Source organism: Camelus dromedarius, chromosome 5 (genome assembly GCF_036321535.1).
Source record: "Camelus dromedarius isolate mCamDro1 chromosome 5, mCamDro1.pat, whole genome shotgun sequence".
Lineage (NCBI taxonomy): Eukaryota > Metazoa > Chordata > Mammalia > Artiodactyla > Camelidae > Camelus > Camelus dromedarius.
In genome coordinates, this window is record NC_087440.1 from 83,271,582 (window position 1) to 83,299,044 (window position 27,463).

The 27,463-nt window shown below is 34.4% G+C and overlaps 1 protein-coding gene across 6 annotated transcripts in view; it reads right to left on the reverse strand.

The window, feature by feature from the left end:
* TRIP11 (thyroid hormone receptor interactor 11) overlaps positions 1–27,463 on the reverse strand; it is a 66,908-nt gene that overhangs the window by 33,598 nt on the left and 5,847 nt on the right. For 3 of the 6 annotated variants that reach the window (XR_004137467.2, XM_031454212.2, XM_010988119.3), the window contains exons 3-12: positions 23,884–23,994; positions 20,945–21,223; positions 16,415–16,483; positions 14,535–14,700; positions 12,747–13,112; positions 10,101–10,141; positions 9,434–9,520; positions 6,927–7,139; positions 3,295–6,315; positions 485–625 (exon numbers count right to left, since the gene is read on the reverse strand). Coding sequence is in view for 5 of the 6 variants with exons in the window: in XM_031454212.2 (XP_031310072.2) it covers positions 485–625; positions 3,295–6,315; positions 6,927–7,139; positions 9,434–9,520; positions 10,101–10,141; positions 12,747–13,112; positions 14,535–14,700; positions 16,415–16,483; positions 20,945–21,223; positions 23,884–23,994 (4,494 nt within the window). In the remaining variant the exon portion in view is untranslated. Of the gene's footprint in view, positions 1–484; positions 626–3,294; positions 6,316–6,926; positions 7,140–9,433; positions 9,521–10,100; positions 10,142–12,746; positions 13,113–14,534; positions 14,701–14,930; positions 16,220–16,414; positions 16,484–20,944; positions 21,224–23,883; positions 23,995–27,463 lie in introns of those variants that run through there. The other 3 variants (XM_031454211.2, XM_064486208.1, XM_064486209.1) reach the window with 3 other exon arrangements.

Consider the following 27,463-nt stretch of genomic DNA (forward strand, 5'->3'; position numbering starts at 1 on the left):
GTATTAATTAATTTCTCGTATTGCAAGATGTATTTATGCTAGGAAAAAGTCTTCTGAAATCATCTTTAATATTCATTTGGAAGGTTTACTTTGTAAGATCTTATTCCCTGTGGCTATAATGGAAAATGGAATTGTACAAAGTACTACGATTTTTTGTGATAGGCCACTTTTTCAGTAAATCTCATTTTTTTCATATTTTATGGGTAGGAAATTTTCCTTATACCCAAGATATGTTATCTTTTTTTTTTTCTCTTGAAGTATAATTTAGTTTTAGGTGTACAACATAACGATTAGATCATGGTTTCGCTTTTGAAAACTGAAATAAAATGCACCTTGGGAGATCAAAATCCTACTACAGCATATCAGAGGAAGAGTAAGAAAAACCACCTAAGAGAAGTTCATTTTAATTGATAATCTTTATAGTTTTCTCAACAGTTATTAAGCTTAGTGTTTGAATCAGTGTTTCTTTAAAGCAAAAGTATACCTCATTCTGTAGAGCAGTGTTTTCCATTTGTTTCTGTTTCAGGGCCAACATGACTTGATCTCTCTCCTGCTGAAACGTAACTGTCTTCTCCTGCATAGACTTAACCGCATTTAAAAGCTGATTTAATTCTCCAGTCTTGCCCTTTTAGAAAAAATAACTTTAGCTTTAAAGGAAAATACATTTTAAAAAAGACATTTCTTCATCAATTAATTAAAAATACAATTAACTATGTCAAGGACATCAAAAACAAGGAATGTCTGAGAAACCGTCACAGTCTAAAGGAGCCTAAGGACACATGATGATGAAATACATATAATGTGTGCTTTCCTAGATGGGATCCTGGAACAAGAAAAGGACATTTGCTGAAAAATTAAGAAAATTCAAAAAAAGTAAGAACTTTAGTTAATAGTAATGTATCAATATTGGTTCATTAGTTGTTGCAAATGTACCACAGTAATGCAAAGATGCTAAAAATAAGGGAAATTGAATTTGAGGTATATGGGAATTCTCCACTATCTTTGCAACTTTTCTAACAATATAAAACTATTCTTTAAAAGTTTATTTCAAAGGTTTTAAAAAGAACTCAAAGGACACAATCTCTTCAAATTTACCCTATAAAATAAAGCATTCACAAACCCCCAAATTAGCCACAAAGAGTGTGTGTGTGCTGTGTGTGTGTATGTGTATGTATTTATCCATTCATCAGGCACATGCAACTGTTGTTAGAGAAATAACAGTGTCAAGTTACTGGCAGAGAAGAGAAAGGGAAGTCACTCTACATGCACAGCCTATTTTAAAAGAACATTTTGGCAACAATTTAACAAAAGCAACTCTGGAATGATATCTTGCTGGGCTGTGGCAAAATTTTATTCCTGAATGCATTCCATACAAGTACAATTATTCCTGAATGCATTCCATACAAGTGCAATGCATTAAAGACAGCAGGAAAAAGGATAACCCTTCACTGCAAAAGTAGGGCCATGAATTTAAGATGATAGCTGGAATTCTAAAAAAGCACAAAAAAGTAGCAGGCTGTTTACAGCCAACTCTTTTTTCTGTTTGAAATATGCATATCATCTGAATCTATTTATAGATTGGTATTATTTTTACATTTTTATGTAAACTTTCCATTTTTTAAAGTATCTAACACTTCCCCAGGACAAATCATTGAAACCAAAACATAAAACCATCTGTTTCTTTTATCTCAACAAGCCCTCCCAGAAAAAGAGGCTATTTATTTTCCAAATTGCTTTTCAGTTAAAAATTTTTTCGTATTAGAGAAAGAACAAATGCTTGAAAATTAAAGAGTTGAGGATCTCCTATTGAGAATACCTCTTTCTCCCTAAAGAAAAATGTTATTTATTATATTTAAAATATAATAAAGGTACTCTTCAATTATACAGAAATTAATCAGTTTACACTAATTACCCTCAAGTAATACAATACTTAAGAACAACTTAACTAACCTAGGAAACTTCTTGAAAAGTAGGTAAGCCTTAATTAAATCTACACACTTTAGATCTATACATGTCAATGAAACAGAATTAAACTGTACAAGATGCTAAAACTACAAAAGGAAAAAACATATAAAAAGAATACTTCATTATTCTGCATTCCTCTATTATAGTCTTACAGGCCCTGAGAGACTACACCCAATTTTGGTTAGTGAGCAATAGAAAGCAGCCCCTCTCTAAGAGTCTCTTTCATACCAAGCACAGACCAGGACCCTAAGATGCTAAAAAGCTGTTCCTGAAAGGAGGTGCACACCTCAGCACATTAGTGTACCTGTTTAATCAGATGGCAAAAAGGGGAAACGGGGTGAGAATTTTCTTATCAAGTGAAAACTACACCAAGCATTCCCAAACTTTAATCCAAGACTCTTAAAAGAGAACTTAAATGGAAAAAGAAGTTAAATCATTTTGTACCTTGTGCGTGGCAGCATGTAAACACTCAACAAGCACTTGTGACTATTCCATTGTTCTGCCTCATTTCTTTTACAAGGTTCTACTACTCAGAGTACAGAAAGCAGAGTAAAAAGAGCCCAAAGCTTTGATCATAGTATGATGTATTAGGTCTTCAATACATTCTTATTAAAATCAGTATCAACTGCATGTAAAAATGTAAATCTATCAAAAACTGACATTTTAACTGCTATACCCTTCCATTTTATGGCTGAATAAACAAACCAATAAGGTAAAAACACACCCAAAGTCACACCAGTGACAGAACAGAAATTGGAATATTTACTAAGCCTACTCTGAAAAGTACTAATCACGGCTAACACTTTTTCAGATATCACGATGTGACTAATTGATGCATAAAAATCAATTTAATGGGTCATCCAGCACTTTTTTAAATAGAGCATCACATGTAGCAAGGGTAATTTTTGATTTCTGAAACTTCTGTCAGTTTTTTACACACACACACACACACACACACCCGCACAAGTACTTACTGTATCACAAAGTAAAACATATTTCTTACTTCAGATGGTTGTCAAAGAGGTAGCATTATTTCACAGAGCTCCCCTTTACATTTAAGAATCTCTAACATGTTAACCATTACTAGTAGCTACTGAAGTAGGCCTAAAACTAATCTAGCACTAAAAATATTTGGAAATATCTAGTAATTTGAGAAAGAAACTTCCAGATGCCTCTCAGGAAAATTTATTTAGAATGAATCATAAAGCCTCAAAATATTTCTAGGTAAATAAATTCATTATTTCCCTTCAAAAATAACATCAATAAAGCAGCACACTAAGATATCTCCTCTCCCCCCAACCTCCCTCTGCAACACTGCCCAGAACATACCTGCTCTTTTTCTTTCAGTAGTTGCTCACAAGCAAGAGCCTTCTCCTTCAACGAATGGCACTCAAACTCTTTTTCTCGCAGCATCATAGACAACTTCATATTAGTCTCCTGCAATGCTTGATACTCTGTTTCCTTTTCCCTGGAAGTTTCCACTATTTTTTCATTTTCCTCTTTCAGTTTACAAATGTCCATTTCTAAAATTAGTGTTCTCTCCTTTAGGTTTGTTACTGCCTGCCTCAAAAGTTCATTTTCACTCACCTTGTTTGTGATATTTTCATTTAAAGAAAGTAACTGATCACTTTTGGCTTTGATTAAGAGGTCTTTTTCCTTTAGTGACTTTTGTAAAACATCTTGTCTCTCCTTCAGTTGCTTAATTTCTGAATCGGTTTGTTCATGTTCTTGTCTTTCTAGCTCTGAGTTCGCAGCAATCGAATCAGACAATCTGTGATTATTTTCCTGGAGAGTTCTAATTGTCGCATCTTTTTCCTGCAGTGATTTTCTTAGCTCTTCTATTTCTTGTTTAGAAGACTCACTCGATACATCAGACTTACCAGCTCTAGGAGGCTCTGCTGACTGGGAAGTAAGCAACGATCCAGAGGAGAGCTGAGGTGAAATAATATCGAGTTTTCCTAGAAGAAGGTCTTTGGTATTGCAAAGCTGCCCTATGCTGTGCTGAACTTGAGCTAGTTCTTGACCAAAATTTTTGAGTTTGGTTTCATTCTGCTCGTAGCTTTGGATCAGGCCAGTATAGTCCACTTGTAATTTAGAGTTATTATCACTGTCGACCAAAACTTGTGCCTGAAGTTGGTGCAGCTCTTCCTGGAGCTGAGCTGACTCGTGCTGCATGTTCTGCACCGTCGTCATCACCTGCTGCTTCCACTCTTCCATCTTCTTTACCTGCTGTTTCAACTTATCGCGTTCCTGCAGAAGCTCCTCAAACTGATTACTGTTAACGCTTCCAACCTCATTACCGGTGTTGGATGTTTGCAAGACTGCCAATAAGGTCTGACATTTCTGACTTAATGCATCTATTTCAATGTCTTTTTCTCGAATAATACGTGACAAATTCTGAACTGTTTCTCTAAACATATCTTGGCCACTACTTTCGAATCTAGTGGACAATGTTTTATTTTCGTCTTGCAGCTTATTGAGAGCTGCTTCTTTGGCAGCAACTATATCCATCATCTTGTGATACTCTGTTTTCAGATGGCTGTTTTCCCTAGTCTTCTCACTCAACACAGCTAACACTTGCTCCCGTTCCATAGCATAGGCCTGCAGCTGCTGCTGAAGGTAAACAACATCCTGGGGGTAGGAAGCTGAAGAGATTCTCGCGTGAAGAGCCTGAATCTCCACATCTTTCTGCTGGATAATCTGAGTTAGTTTACCCACCTCATCTTTGGACAGCTGGTCAATCTGTTTTGTTAAAGATATATTCTTTTCATTTAGAAGTTTAATCTCCAATTCTCGTTCTTTTATTCCTTTTACTAATCTTTCCGTTTCAGCTTTTGATAAATCGTGCTTTTCACTCCCATTTTCTATATTAAGGCCCTGAACTTTTGTTTCTTGAAAAATAACGGAATTCTCTGTTGGAACATCTTGTCTTTCTTCACGCAACTGAGTTTTGATTTGTTCGATTGTTTTTTGCAAAGTCTTAATTTCCTCATCTTTCTCTAAGAAGAGCTGGGTGTGTGTGACACTCATCTGTTCATGCTGGTATTTAATCTCATCCATTTCCTTCTTCTGCTCCTGTAAAGACTGAAGCAGCTGTATTTTACTCTGGTTTTGATCTTCAATTATCTTTTGATGATGTTTTATTTCCTCTTCAAGACTATCCTTTATAACATTCAGCTGAGACACCTCAGACTCCAGTTCTGTAATACTATCAATAGGTTTGGGCTCAGCCATAGGTGCTGCGCGACTCTGCTGTTCCCTGAGTCGTTCCAGCTCTTCTTTCAGATGATTGTTTTCTTCTTTCATTGATCCAAGGTTTCTGTCTTTTTCCTCTATGGTTTGCCTCAAAATTTCATTTTTCTTTAAGACCTGAGTCAATTTATCTAACTCATCCTGAAGCTCTGAGCCCCTCTCTTTAAGTTTTTTAATACAAATTTCTTTCTCACTTACAAGTTGGGTCAATTGCTTCTGCTCTTCTAAACTAGATGACAAAACTTTCTTAGTTTCTTTGTGATCAGTATCCATCTGCTCAATATTCTTTCTGAGTTCTGCTATTTCGAAGTCTTTCTCTTGATTGAGTTTAATTAAACGCTCATGTTCCAGCTGTAAAGCAGAGGTGCTCAAATTACTTGCCTCTGACAGTTCTTTGATGGTTTGCTCAAACTTGCTTGCTTCTTCCAAAAGCCTCTTTTCAGCCCAGCACAATTCTGCTTCTAACTGTCGTTTCTCCAGTTTTACAGCCTTCACAATAGCATCTTTATCCAGAGAAGCCTGACTGTTACCAGCAGTAGATTCTTCCAACTGATGTCTTACATCTTCACAAGCTAAATTCAACTTTCCGTTTTCTGTTTTGAGCTCAAAAACAGCTTTCTTTAAATTTTCATTGAGCTGTTCCACTTCTGAAAGGTTTTGCTTTAAGTTTCTGATTTCAGCTTCCCTTTCTTTAAGTAAGTCATCTTTAAAATTACTGTTAGAGTCTTGATGAAGAAACTGAGTTAACTCTTCCCTGACTCTAGAAAGCTCCTCCTCCTTTTGCTTAATATGTTCCTGGAGTTCAAAGTTCTCCTTCTGGATGTTTAAATTCTGTGTGTGTGATTTATTTAGCTGATCTACTAAATCGCCTACTTTATCTTCAAGCTTCTGCTTGGTTAAATGTAAATCATTTAGAACCAGCTCACTTTGAATTAATTTTTCTTTCTGCATGTCTAACTCTTTAGTCATGTTCATTTTATCATCTTCCAGTTGATGAACTCTCTTTTTTTCATCATTTAAATCTTTTTTCAGCTTACTAATGGCATTATCTCCCTCACTTTGTTGTCTTGATAGTTGATCTTTGATCAAAATCATGTGCTGGAAGAAAAATTAATTTGCATGGTCACTTTAACACATTCTCTCATTTTAGTACCTAAAGAAAATTTTATAAAATGCCACACATAACAGAATAATAATCCTCAGACATTTCTAATCCTTCATAAAACTTCTTTAAAATGTCCCACAAAATTATTTACTAATTATCATACAGCAAATCTATTTTATCATGTTAGAGATTAGAACTTAGAAGCAAAGAAAGTAAAAGATATGTGTTGTTTATTTTCAATTCTTAAACATGGGACCAGGGAGACAACAAAGTGTAGCCCATAGGCCAAATCATGCCTGCCACCTGTTTTTGTAAATAGTTTTACTGGAACAGAGCCATGTTTACTTGTCTATACAGGACAACAGCAGAGCTGAGTAGCTGCAACTGAGACTACATGGCCTGCACAGCCAAAAATACTTACTATCTAACACTTTATAAAAAAAGTTTGCCCACCTCTATGACTAAAGCATTAACTAAAATATTAATTAGATCACAAAAATTAAATGACAGTTTTGATTATTAATCCAGTGTTCAGTCTACTGAGTAACACATGCTGCCATACTGTCTTTAATGTATTTTAAAATATAATTTAATATATTGTTACCTTTGTAGCCTCTTGGTTCTGTTTATCCAATTCTTCTAACTCTGCTATTAGCACTTCCTTTTCAGTAATGCTCTGATTTAGTTCTTGTTCCTTTGCTTCCAAATTAAGTCTTAAATTATGTAATTCTGAATCCAAGTCTATGTCTCTCATAGCCTTACTTTTAATTACTTCATACTCATCATTCAATTTTGAAAGTGATACTTGGAGTTCTTCCTTAAATGATAAAAGGGAAAAAAACAACACGTACTGTCAACTGGAAGAAGAAACACCAAAAGATTAAAAATATACATATATAAAACTTGGGAATCTATTTTTGGAAGGTCCATGTTGGAAACATTATTGAATAATACCTCAGCAATAATACATAAAATTCAAAAAGCCACAGCCTTCATTCAGCTACAATTTTTTTGCAGGTTCAAGAAAAACATTTCTATAACCCTAGACAAGACGCAACAACTATAAGTTCATTTTCTAGCTCCAACTTCTTTATAAAAAAACTTTCCCATTTGAGAGCCTTTCCAACCCCACTCCCACTGCTGCCCTCCACCTCCTTCTCTTCCACAAAACACACTTCTCAAAACACCCCAAGTCTCCCAGCTGTCTTCACTTCCACTCCCTAACTCATCACTAACAGCCACAGACAAAAAGGCAAAAATCAACACTCAATGACTCTAAAGTTTGTCCTCTCTAACTAGAAAATAAAAGGCTTCTTTTCCCTCATAAAAATAATTTCCCTTATTAATGGCTTCTGTCAGAACATGAAACCTTTTCTTGACCCAAGAAAGAACGCTCCTTTCCTTCCTTTACCTTGTAACCTGAGTGCAGACTAGGTTCCGCTCTCTCAAACCTAACGTTCCTAAAGATATAGCTACAGGTGATTTTTAAAGACATTTTATGTTCTGTTGTATTTGTATTTAATGCTCTTCCTCCAAAATCCCAGAAGTGGGACAGTTCTCTACGCTTCATTCAACATTATGGAATCTACTTTAAAGTAAGAGCCTCAAATTTCTACAAACAGTCTAATATATACCTTACAAAGAGACCAGTAAAACTACATCAGATCATCTGCCTTACAGCCCTCATTCTTCCAATTCAAAAGCTGATTCTGAACTACAACTGAAATATAAAAACAGCATTCTCTTATGCCTTTCTAGAGTTATCTGTTCAATTAAGAGAACCACAAAATTTTTTGTCATGCGGCTCTTAAGAACAGATGTGATGTGTCTGCTATGGGTCTACTCACTGCTTAAGAACAGATCCAGCAAGAGTGGCAATGGACTACCTCATGTCAAAAGAAAGGAGAAACAGCTCTCAGGAAGAGCTACAGAATCCAAAAATATCATGAGAAAGTTACAGGCCCTATCAGATATGTGCAGAGATTTGCAAACTACAAAATACACCTAGGCCAGGTAGAGAAAGGAATAACCAAATAAGCAGAATGCAAAGGAAGCAGAGAAGAACAGCAAATACATAGAACACAGTAATAAAAAAATGACTAGAAGACATTACCGGCATTTTGGGAACAGAAAGAGTAGGGGCAAGGAACCTACATGCAGAGGACCGTGTACGCTACTAAGAATTCCCTCACCTAAATGCTAATAATGCCCCTTTGAGAAACACTGCTTACATACTAATGTGGAAGGATGTCAAAAGTATGTTAAGGTATGTACAAACAGTATATATAGTATGCTAATATTTGCAGTTAAAAAAGCTATTTTTACATATGATTATATATGCATAAATACAGCCTAGAAGGATATACAAGCAACTGGTAAGAAAGAATGCCTGTGGGGAACAGGCCAACCAACGGAAGTGTGAAGGATACTCCATTTATAATGTCTGAAGGTTTTTAGGATGTATTACTGAATACATACATCAGTAAATATGTGCTACTTTTTAAAAAATTACATTTTAAATTGAGTTGAGACACTAGCCTGTAATAATAATAAATAATACCAGCCTATAACTGCTCTGAATTTAAGCTTCTGCCTTAGCCAAGGACTTACTCCCACCCCAAGTGGTACAAACAAAAAAATTCTCTCCCCATTCCCAACACTGCATTATGAAATCTGATTCTATTCTTGCTACCAATATACACATATCTACCACGAGAATGCTCCTCTTTACCCCTCGCCACTAAGAAATTCCCATCCAGCTCACTAGACACGTTCTGGGGCACGTAAGCAGCACACAGTTTCTGTAAGACACCACTTCAGGCTCCAGACCCACCTGCTGCTGTCAGGACTTCATCTGAAATCAAATCAGAGCCTTTACCCATCTTTTCTGCTTTTATCTGGAAGCGTACTGGCTTATCTCTAAACATACACACTGGTCAGCCTCTCATACTCTGAACCTTGCTCAAGTACTTCAACCTGGCCTGACCAGCAGCCAAGAGATCAGCTTTATCCTCAGGGCTCCCAACAACTAAATACTCCATCTTTTGATATAAACTGGCCCTTTGATGTGATCTGTAATTTTAATTCTGCCCCCATTTTTACTGCACCCACCTTTTCTTGATTCAATAATGAATTCTCTTTTTCTAAAACTTGGACATCCATTTTAAGTTTCATATTGTCTTCACCAAGACCGGTATCCTATAAAATGTTAAAACAGTGTGTTCTTAAATAATAAGAAATTTCAAGTTTACAAAAAAGCAGGCAAGCTATACAATTGTGCATTTCTACTCAGCATTTCTTTAATGATATATAAAAATTATAAGCATACAACATTGGGCCATCTAAAGCCAGTCATTTTACAGACATTCTTATAGAGGATTACTTTATTATATATGAAAAAATATATAAACACATTTACAAAATAACTTGTAATCATTAAAAAAGGAAATAACTCCTTGAATTCCTTAAGGGAATTGAAAATGCATTCCTCAGTTTGGTAGAGAATCTGCTTCCACTGTCTCTATAAACATAACATTTGTCAAATTAATCTTGAAAGAGATATATTTCCATTTTTCAATTATGCAACTTTTTAAATTATGTCAATTTATGACACAAAAAGTTTGTTATTAATCAGCAAACCATAAAATCACTAAGATGAATGTTCCTAGGATAAGTTCACATGAATTTATAAAAACACAAAATAAGTAATTATAAATAATCAAAATACTTTTCTTTGGTTTACCCGAGACAAAAGCATTCTCTCTTAAAATGAGTTTACCTGGTTTAAATTACTCAGTCTCTTTATTTCATTTTCAGCATCTGTAAAAACAACAATGAATCTGACATTAAAATTCTTTAAAATAACTTATCTCCAGAAATGAAATCCAATTAAAATAAAATGTTATTTACAATTAGCAAGCCCTAACAGTGAAATGTATTTTTGCTATTTTGTATTTCTATTTTGACTATACTAAAGAAATCAGTCAGTAACTATGTTAAAATCCAATTCTATGGGATGGTATAAGAAAGCATTTAATTGTATTCTGGATGAGTCGTAAATCATTGCCTTGCTAAAAACATCAACAACAACTACATTTCAAAATGAGTTGATTAGTCTGCATAGCAGGAAACAGTATGAGGACTAAGATGGAGGGGGAAAACAATGTATATTTATACCACAATAACAAAATAATATCTCAAGTATCTAAAGTGAATTTGACTATTAATAAAAAGACCATTCAATCTGGTATTACAGATAGATCCATAAACAGAAGTGGTTCTAGAAGAGCACAAAGACAAAATACCATGAGTTCAACAGAAGTAATTCATTCAGTGTTCATACAGGAAATATTGAGCATTTACTATGAGGTTAGTTGCTACATAAGATGGAAAAATTTAGTCCATGCTTGTCTCAAGGAGCTTACAATTCAGAGGGGAAGATAAACACATGGTTTTAGTACAGCGTGATACAAGGAGTACATGTGCTACTGGAACAAAAAGGGCAAACACCTAACCCAGACTTGAGGGAGAGGAGGGGCAATAGGGGTCAGCTGGGCCAGGGAAATCACAGCACTAGGTACCTCCTGATGGATGCAACACTGGTACTGAATCTTAATATACTAAGAGTTGGTGAAACACTCCATACAGAAAAAGCAACAGATGCAAAGGCCACACAGCTTAGAGACAACAGTGCTGGCTTAAGGACCTATACCAAAAGTTCAACATGGTAAAGCTCAGAGGTTAGGAGAATGGAAAGAGTTGAAACTGAAGAGGTAGACAGAGACCAGATCATGAAAGACATCCAATGTCCAACTAAGATGTTTAGACTGAATCCTAAAGTTCACAGGGAGCCACAAAGTACTAAAATCAGGAGAGTGACCTGATTTACATTTCTGAAAAATCATTCTAGCTGCAGAAAGAAAACATACCGCCTGAACAAGGAATCATGGAGACCAGAGAACAACAGGTAACACTTTCATAATGCTTACTATGGGCTAGACAGACACTGTTCTAAAGAGAACTTTGTAGCTAGTAACTCATACAATCCTACCACTACAACCACGAATGAGATAGTATTATCCCAACCATGGAAATGAAAAAAACCAACACATAGAGATGTTAATTAACCTGCCCAAGGTCAGTTAGTGATGGAGCTGGATTCCAACCCAGTCATGTTCTTAACCCTTAAGCTATTCTGCTCTATTAAGAGACTACTGCAGTTACACAGGCAAAAAGATACTATGATTGGCTGAAGTTATTCAGTGACCATGGAAATGGGGGAAAAAAGGAAGGACTATGGCAGTAGGCTTGTTTTTAAAGCAAATAAACTCATAGGGATCACCCAATATATTAAGTAAATAAATGTATTTTCAAAAGAGTAGAGCCTCTTTGAAGGCAAATGAGAAAGGAGTCCAGAACCTCACCACACAGCCATCCCTTTGCCTTCATGGCAGCTCCCAAGAGTGAGGCACCTGAGAAACCCTAGAGCTCCTCTGGGATACAATCCTGAAATATTACTGACCCAGAGAGAAGTCAAGGAAAGAGAACTTACAGGACTTGCAAGGTAACAACTTCAAGTTTTGTGAAGACTGGCAAATATTACCAATCACCAAGGTAGGGAAAGGAAGAGGGGGAAAAGGACAGGGTCACTCTACTTTGAACTTAACTTTAATTTGAATGTATACAGAGTTTGCCATCCAGGCTAGGAGCTCCTGATAAACAACTAAGTAAGGAAGAATACAGAAGGGGAGGCAGGACGGGGTCGCAAGTATACAAGGGCTAGGAACCTCCAGAGCAGGAATGAATGAGTTCATAAAGTGAGAGTTCCTACCGTGAGAAGAGGACTGAGGGAAAAGTAAGATGCATCTTTCCAGTGGAGAGCTCTGACTACATTTTCCTGGTGTAAATGAACACTGGTGTTTGGCCTATTTCATTCAGCAGTTACTTTTTACAACCTGAAACACTGTATGGTAACTAAATATAACCATGGTAAGTGATGGAAGACCTATGGCTTTACCATTCTAGATACGGATAATTTTGAAAGGTAATACAGAATTTTGAAGACGGTAGGCTGCATTCTCTAACTGCAGATCTGGGCCTTATGAGTTATAGGAATTATGTGATAATCTCCTCCCGACAAATGTCTACATAAACACTTCTCAGAAATCTAGTTAGCCTCCGAAGTCAATGAGTTCCACATAAATACTTAAAAGGATGAGGAAGGGAGGTTGAGAGAGACCTAGCCAACACTTAACCCTTTTTAGTAGAAACTTCCTATTTGTCATCTATTAATTATGGCACTGAATCCAAAGAACACAATTCTATTCAAATTCCATAAAGTGTTCAATTATTCAAGTGTTTGTTTCTAAAAACAACTAGCATGAAATGAAACACCAGTTAGAAATAAGTTTCAAACATTTTATACCAGACAGCGCTTGCTGCAGTCTGAACACTTCTTCTTGTCCTGATGTGCTCTGTGGAAAACCTCTTTCCCTTCCTCTCACAGCATCATTCTGCTTCACAGCATAAGGCTGCAATTCACTACATTCCAGTTTCAACCTTTCACATTCTCCAAGTATTTGTTTGTTTTCCATACTTAGTCTTTCTTGTTCCTTCGTCAAAACATCTCTGTCATTTTCTGCAGAAGATAATTTTTCATTTATGTCTTTTACTTTATCTTCAAGTTCTGAGATTTTTTTTGTAGACTCTACTTTTTCAGTTTGTAGAACTTGAATAGTCTGTTGCATCTCATGGATTTTAGAGTGATCAGTTACTGCAATCCCAGAGCCACCTAATACATAAAGATAAAATAAAGGACACATCAAATGTTGAGTAAAGAAACAAACAGCCTGCTACTACAACTAAAAGATTTAATAGGCTTCAGAACTTGGAAGGCTTAAAAAGAAAAATTACAACAACAGTGAGGTAATAGTTTTCCTATTAGAATGGCCAAAATTCGAATACCAACACCACCAAATGCTGCTAAGGATGGAGAGCAACAAGAACTCTCATTCACTGCAGGTAGAACTGCAAAATGTTACAGACATTTGAGAAGAGTTTACTGATTTCTTACAAAACTAAGAAATATGACACTCTTATCATGTGATCATAATCCCTTCAGCAATCATACTCCCTGGTATTTAACCAGGAGTTGAAAACTTATATCCACACAAAAACCTGAAAAAGATGTTTATAGCAGCTTTATTCATATTTGCCAAAACTTGGAAACAACCAAATGCCCTTCAGAAGATGAATGGATAAAAAAAAACTGTGGCACACCCAAACAATGGAAAATTATTCAGCGCTAAAAAGAAATGAGCTATCAAGCCATAAAAAAATGCAGGAAATGTACACCTGAAATTTACATAATACTGTACATCAACCATACCTCAGTAAAAAATAAATTTAAAAAAATGTAGGAAACTTAAATGCACATTACTAAGTGAAAGTAGTCCATCAGAAAAGGCTATATACTATATGGCTCCAACTATACGACAATTTTGGAAAAGACAAAACAATGAAGACAATAAAAAAGATCACTGGTTATGAGGGTGGGATGGGGGAAAGAACAGGCAGAGCACAGAGGATTTTTAGGGCAATGAAAATACACTGTATGATATTATAACAATATTATACATTTGTCCAAATCCATAGTTATGAATAAAGCTGCTGTAAACATCAAATGTAAACCCTAAGATAAATATGGACTTTGGGTGATTATGATGTGTCTGTGTAGGTTTATCCTTATTAAAAAAATGTACTATTCTGATGAGTGACGTAGATAGTGGGGGAGGTTATGCATGTAGGGGGATGGGGTATAAGGGAGATCTTTGTACCTCTCGATTTTGTTATAAATTTAAATCTGCTCTAAAAAAATTAAGTCTTTTTAAAAAAGTTAAATTACTATAATAAAGCACTTTCAAAAGTTAAGAAAACATATTTGAGTCAAATACTAAAAAGTCTACATATCTGAATTTGAAAGAAAGTCAAAACACACCAAACAACGTAAAGAAATCTGTATTGTAACTATTTACCACAAAGGCAAAAGAACTTTTCCATTTTTGCAGAATCTTGACATCAGTGGTGTCATTGCAAACTTCTGGCAGATGAGCAGACCTAGTCATCTACTCATTCTTTAGAACTTACTCCAAGTTTGTATCAGCTAGGCTTGTCATTTAAACTAATGAAACGTTAAACTAATGAAATTAATAACCTTGCTGCAACAGATTTTCCAGTTCTTCAATTCGTTCCTCATAGTCACTTAGTTCTTCTCGATGCCGACGAGCTATTTCTGTCAATTTCTGTTGATGTGCATTCTGCAATACTGACATTTCATGTTGATGGTCATCAATTTCCTGACTTCGGTTCTGTTTAAGCTCCTTAAAAAATAAAAACAAAGTTAACCACATTTATAATAAATACCTAAACTCGTTGTCATCTGAAAGTCCATATTATTAAAAATAATTCTCTGAACATGGTTAAGGCCCCAAATTTGGACAATTCTAAAAGACTCCACCTTTTCTTTTCTTGGGCCTTAAAAACAATTTTTCTACTCTTAATGAGGGAACACTGGCAAGAAATAACTGAAATAAAAAGCAAGCAAAAATACCTTTTTTTTCACTAGTATCTGTGACCATGAACTCCTGCTGATGACATATTCCTCCAATATCAGTGTCAACCTTCTGGCCAACCTGTTCCCGTTGTCCTATTATGTCCATCTTCTTGTTCAGCCTTTCCTTCTCCCAGTCTATTTTTTTTTTTTAAGTATAGTCGATTTACAATGTTATATTAATTTCTGGCATACAGCACAGTCATTCAGTTGTACAAATATTTCTTTTCATATTCTTTTTCATTATAGGCTATTACAAGGTATTGAAAGAGTTCCCTGTGCTATACAGTAGGACTTTGCTGTTTATCTATTTTATATATGGTAGTTAGTATCTGCAAATCTCAAACTCCCAATTTATGCCCCTCCACTGCAGTCTTGATGGGATCGCCAAACTGTCAACCAAAGTGCCTTGCTACCCAAGTTGAGACCATTACCTCTTTCCTAGGAACCTGGACCTTAAGCTGAGTCTCTCAAAGAGGGAAAACTGGTTGAAGCATTCTAACAGTCACACCCTCAAGAGTCTCTTCACTGTGTCCCACTAACTAGATCTCTGATGCTGGTCCAACTCCTACCCTCCTCAGGCCAAAATGCTCAATTCTTCCTTCATTCCTGTGGATAGACTACCTTGGCTCCTTCCAATAAATTCTCTTATGCTTTACTTAGCCAAAGACGGTTTTTGTTGCTTGTAGCCAAGAATGCTAATCTATAATTTAGTTTCTATTTCCTGAGAAGGCAAATGAAGCTATTTTTTAGTCCTATGCACTTACATATGTGCCAGTACTTGACAAGGAACTTTATATTTAAACCTCAAAACAACCCTACAGGGGAGCTATTATGATGATATCTACTTTACTGATGATATAACAGAAACTTGTAAAGGTTAAGTAACTTGCCCAAAGCAGCAGAGCTGATAAATAATACAGCCAGGATTCAAAACCAGGTCTGACCGAGGAACCCATCCACACTAGAATTATAATAATAAAACCAAAATCTAAAAACAATCTGTACGTGACAATAATCTACATACTAAAAACAATCGACTGTCATAAGTATGTGTAACTAAGTCTTTTCTTGAAGGAAATAACTGACACAAACTAGCAAAATTCTATCATAAAGGAAAAATAATTATTTACAATACTACTAACATTGTGTTCTATCCAGTATCTTTTAACCCTAACCCTTGAAATTTTGGCAACCCTGGAATTTTAATAAAGAGTGTTTTACAAGATACAATAGAAAACAGAGACTTATGAAACATAAACTAACAAATAAGCATTCAAAACCAGATGATTTTGGAAAGAGAGATATTCTTATAAACTTGTCATAAAGAATAGCGAGGATATAAAAGAGCAAAACAAAACAAATAATATATTCTATAAAATACTTTTATAAAAGCCTTTTATTAATTCAGACTTATACTTTTAATTAGCAAATTTTAGATATATAACACCCATAGTTATACATCTATAACAAATCCACCTTACCTTAATGATATTTTGTAGTTTGCAGATTTCACTTTGCTCAGGGTTATCTGATCCTTGTGCTTTAGAAGTCTAGATCAGAAAAACAGAATTAGAAAATAATCATGCTGATTTTCTTATAAAAGATAATTAAAATATAATTTTCAAAAAATGGGGTGCATTTGTACAAGGAATACAGCCAATATTTTATAACTCTAAACAGTGTAATTTACAAAAATATTGTATCATTATGTTGTACACCTGAAACTAATATATACTTCAATAAAAAATGTATTTTAAAAATGTAAATAAGAAAAAAATGGGAGGTATTTCCCAAATTCTTATTGAAGAATGCCAAGCACCTTTTAAAGAATCTACTATTCTTTAAATACTGAGTAACACACATTAAGTGTCTCTTAAGAGTTTGTTAACTAATTGGGGAAGACAATACTTCTATAAAATAAGAAGGAAAACACCACAGAATATTTTTCTTGGCTTAACAAAATGTAAATTTGATGATAATCAAGCAGTTTCCTATAAGATAATTTCCAAAATGTAAAGTTACCCAATACTAATGCTAATATTAATATTACTAGTATTAATATATTGGCTTTTGGATTATTTTCTTCTCATTCAAAGCTGTATGTTGATCATCTATTAACATTTAGTATAGCGTCTTAAGGAACCAAAAGCCGCTCTGTGGATAAAAGAAGGAACACATCCAACAACACATAAAAAAGATTGTACACTATGATAAAGTTGGATTCATACCAGGGATACAAGGATGGCTCAACATATGCAAATCAATGCAATATACCACATCAACAAAAGAAATGACAAAAATCACATGATCAACTAAACAAATGCAGAAAAAGCATTTGATAAAATTCAACACCCATTTATAAGAACTCTCACAAGCATGTACAGAGGGAACATATTTCTATATAATAAAAGCTCTTATGACAAACCCACAGCCAACATAATACTCAATGGTGAAAAGATCAAAGCCTTCCTGCTAAAATCTGGAACAAAGATGCCCACTCTTACCACTTCTATTCAACACAGTATTGGAAATCCTAGCCATAGCAATCAGATAAGAAAAAGAAATAAGTCCAAATTAGAAGAGTAGAGGTAAAATTGTCACTATATGCGGATGGCATGATGCTATATATAGAAAACCCCAAAGGCTCCACACAAAAACTATTAGAGCTGATAAAAGAATTTGGCAAGATAGCAGAATACAAGATTAACATACAGAAATCAGTTGCATTTCTCTACACTAACAATGAAATACTAGAAAAGTAAAAAAAAAAATCCCTTTTAAAATCACACACTCACACAAAAAAGCAAAAAACCCACAACAACCTAAGAATAAACCTGACAAAGGAGTGAAAGATTTTTATGCAGAGAACTACAAAACACTGATTAAGGAAATTAGAGATGACCTAAAGAAATGAAACAATATCCCATGCTCTTGGTTTAGAATTAACAATGTTAAGATGACCATGCTACCCAAAGCAATCTACAGATTTAATGTGATCCCTATCAAATTACCCAAGACATTTTTCACAGAACTAGAACAAATAATCCTAAAATTTATGTGGAATCACAAGAGACCCAGAATCATCAAAGCAATCCTGAGGAAAAAGAACAAAGCTGGAGGAATAACCCTCCCAGATTTCAAACAATACTACAAATCAAAACAGTGCGGTACTGGCACAAAAACAGACATATGGATCAATGGAACAAAATAAAGAGCCCAGAAATAAACCCACAGACTTATGGTCAATCTTTGACAAAGGAGGCAAGAAAATACAATGGAGAAAAGACAGTCTCTTCAGCAAGTGGTGTTGGGAAAGCTGGACAGCCACATGTAAATCAATGAAGTTAGAACATTCCCTCATACAAAATAAACTCAAAATGGCTTAAAGACTTAAACATAAGACAAGACAGAATAAACCTCCTAGAGGAAAACATAGGCAAAACATTCTCTGACATAAATCTTAGCAATGTTCTCCTAGGACAGTCTACCCAAGCAATAGAAATAAAAGCAAAATTAAATAAATGGGGCATAATTAAACTTATAAGCTTTTGCACAGTATATGAAACTATAAACAAAACAAAAAGACAACCAACAGAATGGGAAAAAATATTTGCAAACAATGCAACTGACAAGGGCTTAATCTCCAGAATATACAAACAGCTCATACAACTTAATAATGACAACAAAAAGCCCTATCAAAAAATGGGCAGAAGACCTAAACAAGCAACTCTCTGATGAAGACATACAAATGGCCAACAGGCACATGAAAACATGCTCAATATCACTAGTTATCAGAGAAATGCAAATCAAAACTATAATGAGGTATCACCTCACACCAGTCAGAATGGCCATCATTAAAAAGTCCACAAACAATTAATGCTGGAGAAGGTGTGGAGAAAAAGCAAATCCTCCTACACTGTTGGTGGGAATGTAGTTTGGTGCAGCCATTATGGAAAACAGCATGGAGATTCCTCAAAAAGCTAACAATAAATTTACTACATAATCCAGCAATCCCAGTCATAGGTATATATCTGGAGGGAACTCCAATTTGAAAAGATACATGCACCCCAATGTTCACAGTAGCACTATTTACAATGGCCAAGACATGGAAACAACCTAAATGTCCATCAACAGATGACTGGATGAAGAAGTTGTAGTATGTATATACATACACACACACACACACACACACACAATGGAATACTACTCAGCCATAAAAAAGAAATTAATGCCATTTGCAGCAACATGGATGGACCTAGAGATAGTCATTCTAAGTGAAGTAAGTCAGAAAGAGAAAGAAAAATACCATATGATGTTACTTGTATCTGGAATCTTTAAAAAAGACACAAATGAACTTATTTACAAAACAGAAACAGATTCACAGACAAAGAAAACAAACTTATGGTTATGGGGGGAGGGGTTATATTGAGAGATTGAGATTTGCAGATACTAGCTATATAAAATAGATAAATAACAAGTTTATACTGTATAGCACAGAGAACTAGATTTAACATCTTACAGTAACATATAATGAGAGAGAATATGAAAATGAATGTATGTATGTATATGTATGACTAAAACTTTATGCTGTACACCAGAAATTGACACAACATTGTAAACTGACTGTACTTCAATTTTTAAAAAGTTAAAAAAAAATAGCAATAAAAAAAGACCACAGTATATTGGAAAGAACACAAGATCTGGAGTCGAAAGATGTATATTTGAAGCATAATTTAATCACTGTGACAGTGGGTGTATTAAACTTTTACTTTGCTTATCTGCAAAACAGAGGTACTAAACACCCCAAAGTTATTAAAGATAATATATTGGGTCAGTATATATGGAAACACCTTGTAAAGTATGACACAAGTCCCTTGAAAGGTCCCAATTATGCCTTTTTCACCATTATATCCCAGTACAGGCCTGTTAGTAGGCATTCAAGATACGCTGAAGTAAATATATCAAAAATCTACCTTTTCCACATGAAATCTTACTTAAGCAATGTTTCTTAAAATGTGTTCCTCAGATCATCAGAAACACCTGGGTATTTATTTGTTTGAATGCATTTTCCAACACCCTAAAATCAGCTACAAAATATTAATCTCTAATCTCTGAATGTAGGACAGGGGACCTACAGTATTATCACGCTCCTAGGTTATTCTCATACATACAAAGTTTAAGAACTACTAACTTTTTAAGGATAAGATGGACAAACAGATCATCTTTAAGGTTTATTGTGGGTATTGGGAATGTCTAGCAACTTGGGAAACAAGATCATTTTAATTCGGTGGATTTCTTGTTTACACAACTAAATTACACTCACAAAAAGATGTAAATAATCTCTTCACTTATACATTTTCTTTTTCTCCACACTGATAAAATAAAATTCACTTGCACAATGTTCCAGTTTATTTCAGGACCTCACATGTACTGGCAACCTCAGTATAACATAAAATCTAACATATAAGACAAAAAGGGGATTTCTGGAAGAAAGTTTACAGCCCAAAATAGGAAGGACTTAATTTTCAATGCATGAAAAACAACACAAAATAGTTTGTTTTATAATACTAGTTATCAGACTTTTCATTTTACATATAACTAATGCAAACAAGAACCTCAGACAACATCTAAGCAAACAGTTTCAAATCTGGTGCCTTGGATTCCCCAGAGAAGCCTCGGGGACTCCAGTGGAAAAGGTGCTGGTTCAACCACAGCAACTTCATTTTTGTCTCCTTTAAGCCCTGGGCTTGTAACTCTTAATTTTATTTTAAAACATGGTTCTCTTGCTTTAAATTTTTTTTGAAAATTTCTCCCAAATATTTTGGAAGGGAAAAGTGAGGCTGAGAGGGAAAGATGATCTAACCAAAATCACTTGGAAAGTCACTGGCAGAATTAGAACACAAGTTTTTGATTTCCTAGTCCAGGGTTCTTTCTGATACAAAAGTTCTACACATAGCACTAGTATTTTCACTCACTCATAGTTCTCAAAAACTCATGAAAATTTTACCTACCTGAGCAATATGCCTCCAGTGGCCAACTTCAGACTCCAGTCTTGAAACTTCATTTGATAATCTGTTTATTTCTCTTTGTGATGAAATTACATCACCAAAATCCATGTCATCATCATGAAGAGCTGAAGCATGATGACTTAAACCATAACCGAAAGACGACGACGCAGTGGTTGCTGGTACACCACCAACCCCTGAAGTCCCGGATGGAGCTGTTGACTGCAGCTTCAGCAACTGATCCTGCAGCGCAATCTGTCTTGCTTTAAGATGGCTGATTTCTACCTATATTTGTAGTCCATATTTTAGAGAAGGTACTTTAAAATAACCATACTTTTTATAGATTCATAATGTTAAAAGTTCTAATAATTTAAGATTACCCAACAATGGTACTCTATCAACTGAATCCAAGCCATCTATAGCATCTCAACGTAACATCTTTATTTCAAAAGCAAACATTATCACCATAATTAAAGCACAATGTTTTAATTAGTATGAGGATCAGAATTTCACTCATATGTTAACCAAAGCAATGAAATTCTCAGTTAAGAATCAGTTTACCATCTTCTACATATCAGACAGTATGGGCAATTTCTTAGGGTTCTGTGTGTGGCTATCAAGGCTCAAGAAACAAGAAAACAAAAGTTGCATCAGTCTATGCTGGAGAGTTTCTTGGAACATCTGTTGGAAGAGTCTTATGTAACTGATTATGGCTGGATTTAGGCTTAAAATGCACCGTGAATCAGGAATAACTTTGCACTGGTCTGTACAACACAGCTGGAAGAAAGCTTTGATTTATTAATCCAATCTTCACAGTAAACCTGTGATTATTAGCTCATTAGTCTTAGAAGGAAATTATGCATTGAAAAAGGCCTTGGCAAATAGAGGCCAGTGAAAATCTGACTCTATTCAGGGAGACAACAGTATAAATACGTGGAACCCCAAGCAGAATTTTGACTGAAGGCTGGCAATATGAAGTCAACACCCAAAAGAAGTTATGAACACAGGACTTACTACAACCATTTTAAAATCCATTTCAGATTACTCAAAATATAAAAGTGAGTTATCTAGAGAAAACTGAAATAAGCATTCTATAAAATACTCAAACTAGTCCAGCAGATAACTGCCACAACTGAGGAAAATGTGATACTGAGGAAACAGCCAACAAGTAATGGTATTTCTACCAGAATAATGTCAAGCAATTAGACAAAAAAAAACCAAATACAATTATGTCAACTCTCATAATAAACAGGTTTTTTTTCACATCAGAGCCCCTTCTCTAATGGAAATTTATAGCAATGTACAAATTTCATTTTCCCATAATTTGATATGAGGCAAATTATATCTTTGGGACATATGAACACCACAATGAGGGCAGCAAACAGATTCAGAAAATAGCAGATCTAAAGTATATACATATATTATTTCATTCTAGTAAAAAGTACTGAAATGAACAATTTTTTTCAAATGTAGCTATAATACAAAGAAAGTTGTCATTATACCACAGACATTTATATCAAGTCGTAGAGTTAAAAAGTGCAATTTCTGATAACAAAGAGGTATTCCTAAACTTCAATTCTTAATTTGCTCCCTAATGTCAATAGTTAAGTAGAAAACAAAGTGCCAAAATTTTCCATAGCAGTTTTTTCAACTAGGATGTAAGCATCAGAATCAGCTTTTGGGATTTTTGAAAAACACCAGTACCAGGGCTCCTTCCCAGTACACTAAATCAGAATCTTCTGGAGAACCTAACAATGTGTATTTTTTATGATTCAGCTTTAAACCCCTGGGTGGGAGCTGCTACTCTACTGGAGTATCTGTTAAGTCAGTGCTGCTCAACATATGGTCTGTGGACAAATGCCATGAATGTTTGCTACTAGTCCATGATACATAAGTGCAGAAACTGAAACAGTATTGCTTAAAGACTTTGAAAGCAATGTGACAGAGTAACTTTGTATATGTCAAACCTTTTTAAAAAGAGGGGCGGTGGTCTTTAAACTTTAATTTGAACTTGTAACTCTACTTTTTTATATTCGTTTTATTTTTTTATTGTATTTATGGAATCAACTCCAAACAGATTGGAAATTTAAGTTCTTTAAATGTTTATATTTATCTTTAATGTGGTTTACTTTTATTTTTCACCTTAGTACATTACTAAAAGAACTAGAAATCAAGGCATCTAAATTTTAAAAACCCAAATATAAAGTTATGGTAGAAATGAGCATTTAATTCAACAAACTGAATACCCAAATGATCTGGATAATTAAACAAGAAATGGCTCAATTCAACAGGAGCATTTAATGAATTTCACTTATGTACTAAACACTAAAGAGAATTCAACAGAATGAAACGTAGGGACATAACCTATATTTTAAGGATTCACAGTAGCACTGATTAAATTATATATTACCATCATTGCTAAGGAAAGATAACTTATTTCCAAAATAACCATTTCTATCAAACTAAAGGGGAAAAACATTACAGAACAGCATAAACCAACTATAAAATAAATACTTAATATTGTTTTTCCAGGGAATACCAATAAACATTAATAAGCATATATTAACACTTGTAGTTTAAAATTTTTTTAAAAAGAAATGTTATTAGCGAGCACACTGATTTAAAAGTTTTAGATAAATAGAGGAGAAATTGGTTTCATAAGATCAAAAATTATAAACAACAGATGGCTGAAGATATTTTATACAAAGACTTTTCTTCTTTTGGAGCTTAAACTCTAGAAAGGTTAGTTTATGTAACATAAACTTAAAAGCTTAGAGTTCTTGTTAAATTAGTAACAGCACACTGAGTTAGGAATTATTAACTTCAAGACCCTTTCAATATTTTTATGGATCTAAATAGAGCTTGATTTATATTATAACTCTAAGAAACTTTCCTAAATACATTACCATGAAATAAACGTGAAGTAGCTGTAATATAGCCTTTACCTCTTTCTGTTGCAGTTGAGTTCGGTAACTCATAGACTGCTGCTTTATTTGAAGCTCTGATGCTTCGTGCTTCTCTTCCAGATCAGTACAAACTTTCTTGAGTCTCTCATTCTAGAAGCAAAGAAAAAAGTGTTTTCAACAAAAAGATAAAAACATGTTAGTAACAGTATGTGCATGGCATTATGAAAAACAATCACACAAAAAAAGATGTAATATAGCAGGTCTCAGAATTTTGGTCTTCAAAACACACTTTCAATTAAAGTCACAAGAGCAATTAGCATGTTTATAGAGATTGTGCATAATTCTGAACCAAGGTTAAAAAAACCTCACTCAGTTTGATTTTCTGCTAAGAAAAAGTCACTGATCAGTATTCCCTCCATCTTTGTACCCCCAGTGTCCACTGCATACTGTGCTCTATACAGGAGGCAATCAATGTCTGGTAAATGAATGACCTAGATTACATGTTTGAAAATTTCTGTTTTCTATCTAAACATAAAAGTTTTTTAAAGAAATCTTTTTTAAAAGACTTATGGCTGAGGGGGAGGGTATAGCTCATTGATAGCATGCATGCTTAGCATGCACAAGGTCCTGGGTTCAATCCCTAGTGCATCTATGAAGAATAATAAATTAATAAACCTAATTTCCCCCCAAAAAGACTTACGGCTGAAGTATAGGTAGGAGGCCAAAGCCTCGCATTACTTGTCTGACTGAACCCCAGGCTCCTGAGTGAGGCAACTCTGAAAAATTCATTTTGAAAACCACTACTGGAACTCAGTTTACAAAATTACAATTAGAAGCACACAAAATATTCTAAGTATAATTCAATGAATTTAGCCATTACAGTCTTTTGTTTTAAGATGTTGGAAAATGACAAAAAATGACTTAAATTTTATGTACCTAAATATTAAATTATCTTAACCTAGTATCATTCTTTGACATTTGAATGAATAAGGATATAATGGAGCAATAGAAATGGACACTAAAACTTCCTGCAAAAAGGAATTTACAAGTTCTTACAGATAATAATTAACTAAGAATTCTACTAATGTATCTGCAAACACAGTTTAACAATGATTTAACAGGATAAGGAGACTGATGGTGGGAAAGAAAGCTCCCACTAGAAGGTGAAGACTTTTTTTACTTTGGGGATGTCATCTGGTTTCTTCTTAGAGTCTAGGAGGAACTTCTTACATCAACAGATGCGAAAAGTATGATCCAGGGAGATTATATGAATTCTCAGAGAAAATCAATGGTGTAAAATAAAGTTAAAGGAAAAATTACACCATACACAAATCTTAGTTTGGGAGTTTACATCCAGAAATCTAATAGTCCTTGGTTATCTTGGAGAAATATTAATAAGAAACAGGATCAATGGTAACACAACTAATTATCCTCTAATCTACTGGCTGTTTTTGCATGATTTTCTTTGAGCTGTTAACATGAAACATCACACACAACTGAAGGAACAGAATACACTAAAGTCATAAAATCCACTCTACGTTTTTTCACATAAAAATACTTAACTCTATTTGTTTAACCCTGATTAAGCAGAACTGGAAAACTTTCAATTTGGCCAATAACTAATTTGGCTGTCTCTCCTGATCTCCCTAGCCATATGAGAGTCAGAAAGGTTGATAAAGCACACGAAGGACAGATTTCCTTCATGTGGCTGACCCAAAACATACCAGGAGTTGTCCATGGCCATATTATCTATTACATGAAATATGAAGCAGAGGGGGCCGGTCTGAAAGGAAAAAAGAATAAACACATACGAAGAACAGAGAGGAATAAAAATGAGAGAGATTCCTGACGGTGTCCAGTTCTGGTTGCAGCCCCTTCTTAAAGACTGGCTAAAATTGGAATCCATGAGATACTCATATCCTTGAATTACTCCATCCTGCTTAACCCTTATTATATCATCAAGTTCTACCAGAACAATTTTAGCTTGTGAGTTTCTTTTTTGAGCAGTCCTAACTATCTGTAAGGACTGATATTTATAACATTTATTCTTTCTTAGTGGTCTTCCAACAAAGACAAAATACGCTTATTTTTTAATAGATTAATATTCATTCTATTTTGCAATTATCGTCAGAGTACATTGGGTCCTTTTATCAATTTAACAACAATCATGAGGTCATAATGATCTTGTTTTTTCTGTATCTTGAAACATTTTGCTCGTTTATCATCTTAAGAATTAATCATTATTCATCAATTATTTACAACTATGTTAAAAAAGACTTAAGAAAAAGGGAGACTCAAAGAATCACCTACAAGAATGATGCAACAGTGAAATAACCAGTTTTCTGACCCACAGTATTGCATCATCTTTTAAAAAGAGAACAGCAATCTGAAGATAGCATCTCTGTAGTGTTACTTTTTGGGGTTTGTTTTTTTTTGTGGGGGAGGGTGTTGCTTTCATTGAACACAGTTGAAAATTCAGAATTTTCACTTTTCAACAAAGTAAAGAAAATTGACAGAAGGAAATATTTCACAGCTGTTAGATAAGTAAGAAGATAAATGCAAAGAGACAGAAAACAGCTCTAACAGTTATGGTGAAAATGAATGTAGAAGCAAAATCTTAGTTAAGTCTTTATACAGCAATATCCTAGAATTTCTCAAACTCAAGAACTGATGAATGAACAATATATTTCCAAGAACAAAAAGGAAATACAGTGTTCTTATCAAGCTAGTCGTTCAATAAAAAAAGATTTTATCTCACAACATTTTGTGATGAGAACCTGAACCACCCCATCCTACTTTGCTAAATGAATATGTAACAGTTTTATTTCATTATATTTGATATTTATACACCAACATTTACTTGATACAGTTCTTACATGGATAAATGCTGAAAAGGCAGAGGTGTATACATATGTGACGGAGAGGAAACAGATGACATCAAAATAAAAAAACTCAGTGGATTGATTACTAATTGGTATTTATAAATCTAAGAATAAAAATATTTTGTAATTATGGGTCAAAGACAACAGCCATGTCCTTAACAAAATCATGAGCTGTCCAAGTTTTCCAAAGTATTGGTTTTAATGACACCAGTCAAAAGAAGAACCAGGGGAGGGTATAGCTCAATGGAGAACACATGCTTAGCATATAGGAAGTCATGGGTTCAATCCCCTTAGCCTCCATCAAATAAACAAAGAACAAAAATAAAAAATAATTAACCTAATTACCTCCCCCTCCAAAAAACAAACAAAAAAAATTTAAAAAAAAAGAACCAGAATAATAAGGTAAAATCTATTAGAGATGTAATTGAAACCTGAGATCAGTACTTACAAGATACATTCCAGTTGATGAAAAGAGTTAATAAGCAGTTCACTGCATTCAAAGAGCACTGCCTATTTTGAGTACGTTTTCAAAAGCAGAAACGTATGAAATAAAAACCTGAATCTGCTATATATAAGTTCTCATTAAATTTCTAGCAGTTTTTCACTATCACTTTATTCTTCAATAAATTATTTATAAAATGACTTAATATAAAAAAATTAAGAGCTCATTGGATCTATATGGTAAACGTGAAGACTATTTTTCTTGGCACAGAGGGTTAAATTAGTTTAGGTTGGTT